We start from the raw sequence: 12,446 nt of genomic DNA on the forward strand, positions 1-12,446 counted from the left end.
ATCCATCTAATCTCCGGCAAGACATAAGAGACGTATCACCCAGCAACCAACGCCAAGTTCCTTCCATCATCTCTCTCTCTCTCTCTCTCTCTCTATCACTCTCATATGTAATGTTTCTCTCTGATGCGAGGCAAGTTAATTAATAAAGAATGAAGGGTGGGACGAACTTGTTAACGCAATGACCTGCGCAAGGGAAGGCGAATAATGTTTTTTTGTTTTTCTTTTTTACAGATTATTAATAGGAATAAATAAATAAAATTGGGAAGATCGTCGAGGTGGTTGACTGGGCCAGCCAGAATCTGTTACTGCTGCTTCTCCGCAATGGAAAATTTCTTGGGTCTCCTCAGAGTTCACGTCAAGTGCGGCGTCAACCTGGCCGTGCGCGATGTATCTAGCAGCGATCCCTATGTCGTTATCAAGATGGGTAAACAGGTATGCCGTGCGCGATTCCCATGTCCGCTCTCCCTACATACATTGCTTTTTGCCTGTGTTTCTTTGCTTCTCATTCTGCGTTGACATTTTCTATGCAATTTGATCCTTTGTTTTCATCATCTTGCTCTTTACTTTTTTTTGGGTTGCTTTCTCTCTGGTTGATTTGCTTCACCTAATCATTTCCTGTAGGCCTTGCTCTCTTAATACTTTATTTATTTATTGCTTAATTGTATTTGTTGATTCCCTTCTTGATAACTAGCTAGGTTAATCCACGATTCCCCTGGGAGCACATATCCTTCTTTTTAATTTGTATCAACCGAACAGGAAAGAAGACGTTCTCTCCTTCCTGCTATTTTGGGTTAATTTCCTTTTGTTTGTTGATTATTATTTAGCTGCCCGCAATTGTATTATGTCATGATTTTAACTGCTTCATGATGTATGGAATGATGGTTGTGGACGTAAATGCCCTCAAAACTCTTTTTTGATAGAAAGTTCTATTATTTATTTATTTATTATATGATAATCATATTTGTACTTAACCGGAAGGATTATGAAAATTTTTATTGCCAACTCCTATAAAATTACGTGCATATTTTTCTTTTCAAAGTAAAATTATATTAACACCGCAGCTGGCTAGTCATATACATTACAAATTAAAGAATTTGAGGGCAACAAACCCCCCAAGAATCTACCAAAAAACAAAATGCAACAACCACAATACTTAATCGATCTTGATACAGACCAAAAGGAAAAATAATTCAAAGGCAACAAATTTTGGTAGTTCAACCATAAACTGAGACATCACAAAATATATAGACCCATATCTTCAATTAAACTTATAAGGCACATAATCCAATGAATTGTCGACAACCATCCAGCTATGTTGCACGGAAACGAAATGGGAAACGTTTTCGATAGGAAATGAAAACATGGAAACGGACGTTCTTTTAAAAAAAATAAACATAAATAGGGTCCGAAACGGGAATAGAAAACATTTCGAAAACGTTTCTGAAATAAAAAAATGACTCTTATGAGGTGTTTTCGTGTAACATAATTAACATAGTCATCCAGTGAGGAGGTACCTTACATTCTAATAAGCAATCCCTTCAGCCAAGTAAAATTCAATCTAAAAGCCATGGGCCATACTCTAGGAAGTGGCGCTATTTTGTATCAGTATTGTTATTTATTTAGATCGGAGGTGGATGCCTAATTTAGTTAATATATTTTTATTGAAAATCTGCACACTTGTATTTTTTTATTTTTTAACGAAAATGTGTCAATTAGACTGAAGATATATTTTCAATCTAGATAAATAACATTATTTATTTATATAAATTTAAAATCCCTAAAAAGAATGGATAAAGACTATTTAAGGTCAACCCGTTCTCTGTGAGAGGCCTTGATAACAAAGTAGTCATTTTGCTTAATAGCTTATATAGGAACACATAGGGATTGATATTGGAGAAAAAGGAAACAAACTTGCAGAGTCAAATAACTCACAATAAGCATGAGCTTCCTTAAAACTAACTGTTGGACATGAAATCCAATAGCTAACTTAGATTTATAATAATATATCCAGCCTTTATCCCATTATGTGGAGTTGGTTACATGAATTCTAAATTTTTATATATTTTTATCTTTTGTCATATTTTTATTTAGATTTATACATTTCATATCAAATTTTAATATCTCTCCCAAAATCTTCTTGGATCTGTCTCTATTTCTTTTTTTGACTAATTGTTTCATTTCACCAACTCTCCTTACAGGAGAGTCTATTGATCTTCTTCTCACATGACCAAATCATCTTAGTCTAATCTCTATCATATTCTCCTCGATTGACACTACTCTAACTAACTTCATTTCTAATTTTATATTTTCTTGTATGGCCGCACATTCATCTTAGCATTCTTATCTCCGTTACACTCGTCTTTTGCTCATGCTGGTATTTAACTGTCCAACATTATAAGGCATACAACAAAACTGGTCTTATAACTGTCCTGTCCTATAGAATTTTCCTTTTAGTTTTAATGGGATTTACTATCACATAACACTCTCGATGCATTTCTCCATTTTAGCCAACCTGCCTTAATTCTATGCGTGACATCCTTGTGCATTTCTCCATCTTTTTGAATCACTGATCCCAAATATAAAAAATGGTATATTCTTTGTATGATTTGATTTTTCAATTTTATTATAGCATCGTCTACTTTTGCATTCTTACTAAATTTACATTCCATATATTTTGTTTTCCTTCTACTTAATTTAAATCCCTTATATTATAAATTGTTTCTCCACAACTCAAGCTTAGTGTTCACTCCCTCTTTTGTTTGATCCACCAACACTATGTCATTTGCAAATAGCATACACCATGGCACCTCTGTCTGAATGTGTTTAGTGAGTTCATCCATTACTAAAGAAAATAAGTATGGACTTAGTGCAAAATCTTGATGCAATCCCAATGTAATTTTAAACGGTTCAATATCCCTTTTGCATGTTCTGACCCTTATCTCTGCATTATGATACATGTCCTTAAGGGCTTGTATATAGGTTATTCAAACTCATTTCTTCTCTAAAATCCTCTATAATACTTCTCTAAGGACCATATCATAGGCATTTTCTAGATCTATAAACACCATATGCAAGTCCTTCCGATGATCCTGATACCTTCCATTAGGCGCCTCAATAGGTACATAGCTTCCATTGTTGACTTACCAGGCATAAGACTAAACTGATTTTTCGAGACGTTTGTTTCTTTTTTGAGCCTCTACTCTGTTACTCTCTCCCAGAGTTTCATGGTATGGCTCATTAACTTAATTCCTCTGTAATTTTCATAGTTTTGAACATCTCCTTTGTTCTTGTATATAGGAACCAAATTACTCTTCCTTTACTCATCTGGCATCTTTTTTTATTTAAGGATCGCGTTAAATAATTTCGTTAACTAGGGGATGTCTTCTTCTCCCATGTATTTCCATGCTTCTATTGGTATATTATCTGGTCTCACCGCCTTATGATTTTTTATCTTTTTTAATACTTGCCTTATTTCTTTTAAACTTATGCGCCGATAAAATGTATAGCTCACATTTCATTCGGAGTTACTAAGATGTCCCAACCTAACTCTTGTATCCCCACCATCATTGAATAATTTTGTGAAATACTCATTCCATCTCTCCTTAATCGCTCCCTCATTCACTAATACATTTTGGTTTTCATATTTAATGCATTTCACTTGGTTTAGATCCCTTGTTTTTTTTTTCTCTTACTTTAGCTAATTTTTATATATATATATATATATATATCCCTTTCTCCATCATTTGTATCAAGTCATTTATATAAATTCTCATATGCTTTTGATCTTGCTTCACTAACAGCTCTTTTGCTACATTTTTCACTTCTTTATAATTTTTTAGATTTTCTTCATTGCTGCACTAATATACCGCCTTATAGCAAGTTTTCTTATTTCTAATTTTCAATTGTACCTTTTCATTCCACCACAAGACTCCTTAAGGTTTGGGGCCTTACCGTTTGTCTCTCAAAGTACTACCTTTGTCGTGCTTCTTAGAGCAGTAGCCATTTCCCTCCACATTTGGTTTGCCTGTCCTTCTCCATTCCATTTCCTTCTACCCCTTAATTTTCATTGAAGATTAATTGTTTCTCCCCTTTTAAATCCCACCACCTAATTCTTGAATTTTGTTTTATGTGATTTTTTCTCTTCTAATTTCTTACTTGGACGTCAAGTACCAAAAGTCTATGTTAAGTAATTAAACACTCCATCGATATCACCTTAATTACATTCCAACATACCTGATCCTCTTATCTCATGAGGAAGTAATCTATTTGGGTGCTTGATGTGACATTTTTATATGTGATTAAGTGTTTGTCCCATTTTTTGAACTTAGTATTGGTTATGATGAGCCCATATGCCATAGAAAAATCTAGAATAGACTTATCCTCATTATTAATTTTCCTGCATCCATACCCTCCATATACCTCTCTATAGTCATTTCTGTCTCTACCCACATGACCATTTAAGTCACCTCCTATAATCACTTTCTCTTCTCTTGGTATCATTTGTATGAGTCCCTCCAGGTCCTCCCAGAATTTTATTTTTATCTCCTTACCTAGCCTCACTCATGGTGCATATGTACTAAAGATATTCATAGTCATTCTTCATAGACTAACCTTCACCATAATAATCCTATCCCCTATTCTCTTTACATCCACTACCTCATCTACTAAGCTTTTATCCATAATAATCCCACTCCATTTTTCGCTCGATCATTTCCTATGTACCATATTTTATATCTAGTTTCTTATAAAGTTTTTGTTTTTTTCCCTACCCATCTCGTCTCTTGAAGGCACATAATATTAATCTTTCTCCTAATCATCACATCTACCACTTCCATAGCTTTGCCTATTAATGTTCCTTAGGGGAGAGCATTCGGTTATAACCGAACAAACTGATAATTTTTTTACCAACCGAACCGAACCGATCATAGCCCACTAACCGAGCCGAACCGAATCGATAGGATATACTAACTGAAAAATTGAAACCGAAATAACTGGTATAAGCGAACTTCACTAAAACTTACCGAATGGGCGAGCATGATAGGAGGGAGAGAGATGCAGCTGGGGCGGTGTCGGCCTTTACATAGGACGGAAACGAAACGCCGAAGACAAAGACGAATGGTCAGCCCTTCGCTGGGCCAGAGGCCCAAATGACCCTTTATCTTTGACTGTCATGTGGCCATAAGATAGAGAGATAAAGAGACTATAGTGAGCAGGCGGGAGGGGATCGACGGTCATGAGGCGACGAAGGTGAGGTAGTGATAATGAGATCAAGATCAAGAGAGAGAGAGAGAGAGGGGAGGGGTCTTGAGAATGAGAACTGAGAGACTGCACAGGCAGGAGGGAAGCGATGGACAAGTGGTGAGGCTGGAGTGAGGGGGCGACGGACCGATTGGCACGCGCGCGTGCGCGCGCGAGCGAGAGAGAGAGAGAGAGAGAGAGAGAGAATGGGGGAGTTCGACATCGTGAGGCTAAGAGGTTTAGGGAGAGGGAGAGAGAAGTTTGGGGGGTGGGTGGAACCAGAGACTTTCTGGAAGAGAGTGTCAGGGGGTCACATGGGGGGGCGGCATGAGGGAGAGAGAGAAAAGTTTGTGTGTGTGTGTGGCCTGTGGGGGTTGGGGGGTGAAACCGTGGGCAGTAAACCGCCTGTAGGGGTGGGGAGGGTGAAACCGTGGGCAGTAAACCATTGGTAGGAAAAAACAATGGGCGGTGGAGGAGAATTCGGTTATTTTGGTTAACCGAAATATCCAAAATTTTTTATAAATATAACCGAACAGGTTTTTAGCTACTTAATTAACTGAACCGAACCGATCGGTTTGGTCGGTTTGGTTGAACCGAAAAAATGCACACCCCTAATGTTCCTATGTTCCATGACCCAATCCTTAATCTATGATTTTGATTTTGGTTTTGGCTTTGACTTTGAATTTAATTTTGATTTTATTTTTGATTTTGGCTTTGATTTTGGACTAGCTTCTTTACCTGTATCTATCCAAGAAAATGCGAGGACCCTTACTCATTTGTCACTACATCCGGGCGCCGATGCAGCGGTCGTAGTTCACTTGACACTACACACGGACAGTGTAGCATGTCGCTATAAAAGGTTACACCCCAACGATTTTTCATAGTTTGTCTAGAGTTCATGTTTTGGATCCAACTAGGTTTTACATTAGTTGTCGATTACCTAACACAACCCTCTTCTTTTATTCGGGCTTGAGACCGACAATGGATAACATCCCTAGATGGAGTTTAATAGCCAACATAGATTTGTCCATATTAAATCTTGGGAAAGGTGGATCCAATAGATCAATCCCCAGATCCAAATGAGGTGACACACAATCATGGAGAGGTATTGTATAGAGGTTGTCATTGCAACCCCATCAATGAGTGCAAGTGTGGACTTCGACAAAGATAGACGATGATGATGAGCGCTAGACCAAACTCCCCTCCAACAACTTGATTCGCCAATTGTGTGGAGTAGGGTTGTGGCAGTAAGTTGGTAGCAGCAGGATCTAGCTCCCCCGACCGGTGAGGACTAGAACTGGCCTAAAAAGCGCTGATGACTATTGGTGGATCTCAAGGGTGAGCAATGTCAATGACCAAAAACTAGTGGAGACGCAGTGATGGCAACTTATTTCGGCAACAACAGAGGGGCCATAGGCATGTTATTTTGAAAGTAGGACTATTGACATTCTTACTTGATATCGAGTGCCATATAAAGGAACCTACTCTTTTTGTGAATTTGGGGCTACATAATAACGTATAAAGTGGCATTCTTAGTGCATGATACTCGTCAGGATTAAGGGTGGTCATTTCTTATTCAATTTTACTCTTGCTTGCACAAAACAAAGTTGTTCGGACAATTCAAACTCATGACATGTTAGTCTCACAATGTAAAAAGTGCCCACAAGATAGTCACTAGAATTTACAACTTGCTTTGTTAAGCCATTGACATAATAGAATTTACAAGAAGGTAATTATAGGCAAAGGGTGCTCACAAGGGGCAAAGACCCCATGAATCACCGGGTGCTTAGTGCTAAAAAAGTACTTGCCTGTATGAACTAATACGTCTTTTATAAAAGAGTAATATTATGTGCTACATTTTCGTTAGAGGAGATGATAGACAAAGAAGAAAATAGTACATGGTCTCCTTAACTTCCTCCAATAAGGAAGCACCATATGACTGACTCCTAGCATTATTCTTTACAAAAATATGTGTGTGCGCGTGCGCACATCCATGCACATGCACGTAAAATAATAAAATTGTGAATAAAAATAAAGACTAAAATCCACTAAACCCTCTCAAAGTTTACACCTTACAATACTTAATTCTCCCCTAGTTTTATTTTTGATCAAAAACTTTCTTTGACATCATATTTCACCCTAAAAAATTAGATTTACATGCCAGGAATAAAATAACCATAATGCCCAATTAATCTTAAACAATTACACACAATTATATTATTATAAATCAATTAAAAATAAAAATATCAAACTTACATTTAAGTGAAGGAAAGTGGCACCAATTTATAATGTGAGAGTACAAAATAGAGAAAAAAAAAGAAAAAAAAAAGTAAGCCTATAAAAATTATGTTATTTTATTTTTGTTATTTCATTCATAAAAAGTTTCTTTTAGCTTATTTGCTCAACTTTTTGTTTTCAATTTTATTATTTTGAAAATTGAAAATAGAAAATAGTATTATTTGATTGTTTGTTTTCGTTTTAAAAAAAATTGAAAAGATTTTAAAAATTAATGGAAATAATAGATGAGTACTTTTAAATATTATGATTGCTTAAAACACACTTTGTCGTTATAAAACAGTTTATAGTAATTTTTGGTTATACTTGTGTTCAAGAAACAAAGTAATGTTAAACTTTTGAAATTAAAAGCATAAATATAGTATTTGAAAATTCAATCACAAATTGTATTTGTTGACCTCAAAAAGAATAAGAAAATCCAAAGAATTATATGTTTGAAAATTCACACAAAAACTATATTATTAAAAAAAGCTAAGAAAATTTAATTAAAAATTCAAGTTTTTAGAAATTAATTTTTTTCTACGATTCAAAAATAAATTGGAGACTAATTTGCTTATGTGATTAAAAAATAAGTTGGATTTCACAAAGGCTATGGGTTGATGGGTTTTTTTACTTTTTTAAGATAAATTGAAATTTTGTTTTGTTTTTAGACGCTGATAAGAGTCAGTGGTTATATTTTTTTTTATTTTCCCTTTCAAATTATCAATTATCGCTATTTTCCTCTACTTATAAGCAAGTTTGGTATTTTTATTTTTAATTAATTTATAATAATATAATTGTATGGAACTGTTAAGATTAATTAGGATATTGTGGTTGTTTTTTAACCAGAAAATAATATCCACAGGGGGTTCTCAGCCAAAAATAAAAATATAAAGGGGTTAAATTTATTAAATTATAAATTTTAAAACAGTTTAATAAACTTTTATTAAAATATATTTATAAAGACAGTAATAATTAATAAATGAATTTTTATGTTAATAATTATTCGCTGGATTGGAGATAATGACTGGTAGAATTCTTGGAGGAATTGTTTGGAACGTAAATTCTTTTTAAGTTAAAATTAATCTGCCTGGGAAAAGAGGTTCTTTTATGTTCTAAATTAATTGCTCTTCGGGAATCTAAACTCATTATTATATTTAGGCTATAATTTTTTAAATTTTATAATTTAGATACTTAATTTTTTTATAATTTTATTTTTAACTAAAAATTCTTTTGATGTCAATTTTTTACCCGAAAAATTAGATTTTCAAAATGAAAAATAAAACCATCACAGTGTTTCTATGAGTCTTAAAGAATGACACACGATTTTGTTATTATCAATCAATTCAAAATTAAAATATTAAATTTATTTTTAAGATAGTGTTTGTTAATCAAAATATGGATTAAAAAAATAAGATATAAAAAGTACTTCTCACAAAAATATTTTTTATTGTATTTGTTAAATTTATTTGTCAATTTTTAGAAAATAAATCACGTGACTTTTTATTTAAGATTTTTTAGATAAATTTATCTCTCCCCTTTCTGTACCTTACAAATAAGAAAAAATAACCCATATGTCCCTTAATATATTCTAAAATATTTAATAAATAATCTAATAAAAATTTTGAAATCCTTCACATTTCTATCTTGACTATTACATGTCTTAGAAGAGCATTCCAAATTTATTTTGTTGATTTTAACAAACGTTACGTTACATAAGTGGTAAAAAGTGAGTACAAATGATAATTTGAAAGAGAAAGATAGAGAAAAAAATGAAAAATATAACTGTATTAAATTATATTATTTTATTTTTATTTTTTCTTCCATAGAAAATTTCTTAAAACTCGTTTGATTGAATTTTTTTTTTGAATTTTATTATTTGGGAAATATGTAGAAAGTAATATTATTTGATTGCTTGTTTTCACTTTCAAAGTTTTTGAAGAAATAATAGAAAAAGTAGATCAGTACAAAGTATATGAAAAATTAAATTTTAAATATTATGATTGCTTAAAAAAAAACTTGTTCCCAAGAATTTATGGCAATTTTTTGTCATAGTTGTTTCCAAGAAGCAAATAATTTTTAACTTTTAAAGTTTGAAGTATAAATATAATGTTTCAAAATTCAATTAAAAATCGTATTTACAAATAAAAAGAACAAAAAATCCAATTCTTTTGTGATTATTTTGCTCTCATGATTCAAGAATAAATTGAAAACTAATTTACTTTTGTTATTCAAAGAAGAATTACGTTTTCGTTAGACTATGAATTAATTAGTTTTTGCACTTCTTTGAAGATAAATTGGGATTTTGTTTAGGCTTAGGAATTGAGTAAGGTTATACGGATACATTTTCTCAATTGTCCCTCTCGAAATCATCAAGTGGCGTCACTTTCCTGCACTTAAGGGCAAGTTTCATATTCGCTATTTTAATTAATTTATAATAATAGAATTGTGAGTAATTGTGTAAGATTAATTATGACATTGTGATTATTTTTTTTTAGCATATACAAATAATTTTTATAAAAAAAATAACATTAAAAGAGTTATCAGTCAAAAATAAAATTCTAGAAGAATTAAGCATCACAAATTAAGAGGTAACCATGGCATGCCAAATTAAAGACCATATGCCATACAAAACGAAATCATACCATAGGGCGTTTAGAAACATATACCTCACTAGCAATTTCGTGTCGGTGAAGAGATTGAAAGTCCTCCCGTAATAGCAACCTTTGCTAACTGGATAGCTCCCAAACGGCTCATCGGATGACTAATCCGACCCTTGAAAGCACGAGGCCTCTAGTTGGTCTATGCTCCAAGAAGTGGATGAGTCTTTTAATTTAGCCTATGTGCTAGCCAAGCTAAGCTAAATGCAAGAGATGAAAACTTTTGAGTTCAGATGGATTATTTCAAAAACCAATGTGGACTATCTATATGGTTGGATTGCTACTTTAGCAATGGAGGAACCAATGGAATAAAAATGGAGCAAGGGAGGAGGATTTCAAGGCTCTAGAATGGAGACGAAAGCAACATCCGAGAGAGAAGGCTAGAAAAATTAGCGAGCAATAAAATCCCTTTGCATTCTTCATTTCATTCTATTAAATATTAAGCCCTAAAACCTTAACGCTCGCAAATTTGGACAAATGACTAGGAGTGAAAGAGAGGAGACAAGGCTGGAGAGGAGAGGTGTAGCACCCCCAAATGCTAAAATAATTAATAAGAGAAAACCCATACCAAAAATAATAATTAGATCTCATAAACTGGAAATAAAATTGTTAAATTATGCCACATCTCAAGGCAAGAGAAACTCAACCAACAAAATGTAAACTTAAATGAAATATCTCTCAATGCTAAAATTAAAATATATGACAATCTCTAAACTAGTCAACCATGACCCAGAAATCTTATAGGCATCGAGTAGCCTCCACATACACACTGCTAGCGTCCCCCATTGCTACTACTAGGACCCGCCTCAAGAGCTACCTCGCTATGACTTAGAATGGTGAAGAGTACAAGGTGAGTCACAAGACTCAGCAAGTAATAAGCAATGAAAAAAAATTTAAAGATGAAACAAAAAAAAGTCGAACCCATCGAGATTGACTCATCTCACAACTCATAGATAACCGATCATAAATTGACAGATAACTTATCTCAATTTGAGGGAATTAATATATTAGAATATCTTGTATGGTTGCGTAGGTTCTCATATAGATGTGGAATAAATTATCATCACTCATGCAGGTATGTATGCAAAACTGGCCAAGGCCCATATATATAAGAAGAAGTCTCATACCTGCCCGTTGCTGAACTTGCAACCATAACCAGCAAACAAATACTCACTAGGGTCAAACACCCCTACTCCATATCTAGGAGCGAACAGAAAAGAATTATCATCTCAATAGTATTACTAGGGCTGTCGCCCCTCGCTACCGATAGTGGGTAATCTCAAAAGAACTGAGCTCATGGGATCCCTTCGCGAACTAAGCCGCCTTAAATGCCAAATGTTCAAATATGTGCTAGCACACATATGAAGTGCTCTAAGTAATCTGATGCTCCATGCTCATACAACATGAATGCACATAAACTCAAATAATCTCAAGTAAATGCATGTGTCATATTTCTCACTTGTCTCAATAACATAATTATCTTAATTGGAGTAATGGATCCAATAGTATTTAATTTAATTAAATCTCAATGATATATAATTAATCTCAAGTCTTATGACATTAAGGATAAGCTAGATGTATAAAACTTACTTAGAAATTATTTATGAACTACAAGTGTTCATTAAATCTCATTAAACTTTATTAATAACAATTTTAAATTTAATTTTAAAATTTGTTAAGAAGGAATAATTAAATTATAACTAAAATAATTAAATTAATTGAAATCAAATTCGGTGCTACAGTACTAGCGCTACAGTGCAATCGCTATAGTAATAGTGCTACAATGCAATCGCTACAGTAATAGCGCTACAGTGCAATTGCTACAATGCCTTGCTTATTATTTGAAGTTCCTTACGAAGAACACGTCTCTGCAATTCCAGCCACCTATATATATATATATATATATATATATGCATATAACTTCACCTGTAACGGCTGCACCACTCAAAATAACACTCGGGGATGATCAAACCCAATAGCAAATGATGAGTTATGGGATCAAACAAGGATAGATTGAATCACAGGTCATGCCTACTTGGAATAATGCACTCTCTGCAACTGACCATGTGCTTATATATATAGATATATATATCAATCAACTCACTATAAGTTACACCATTCCGAAAGAAAGTTTTAGGAGAAGAATCCCAAACGATAAAGAATAAATCATGACTTCGCTCAATGCTAAAAATTCAAGAATCATCAAGATTTAACCCATAGCCAATCCTCTGCAAAATATTACTCCACTGTTACGCATGAACATAAGCACATATA

General features: G+C 33.6%; 1 protein-coding gene across 1 annotated transcript in view; it reads left to right on the top strand.

The window, feature by feature from the left end:
* Positions 1-237: 237 nt before the first annotated feature.
* The window catches only part of LOC127790969 (protein C2-DOMAIN ABA-RELATED 4-like), a 74,074-nt gene continuing 61,865 nt past the window's right edge, over positions 238-12,446 (top strand). The window contains exon 1 of the mRNA XM_052320707.1: positions 238-432. Coding sequence (XP_052176667.1) covers positions 322-432 — 111 coding nt within the window. The 5' untranslated portion in view covers positions 238-321. The remainder of the gene's footprint in view (positions 433-12,446) is intronic.

Source organism: Diospyros lotus, chromosome 14 (assembly GCF_014633365.1).
Source record: "Diospyros lotus cultivar Yz01 chromosome 14, ASM1463336v1, whole genome shotgun sequence".
Classification (NCBI taxonomy): domain Eukaryota; kingdom Viridiplantae; phylum Streptophyta; class Magnoliopsida; order Ericales; family Ebenaceae; genus Diospyros; species Diospyros lotus.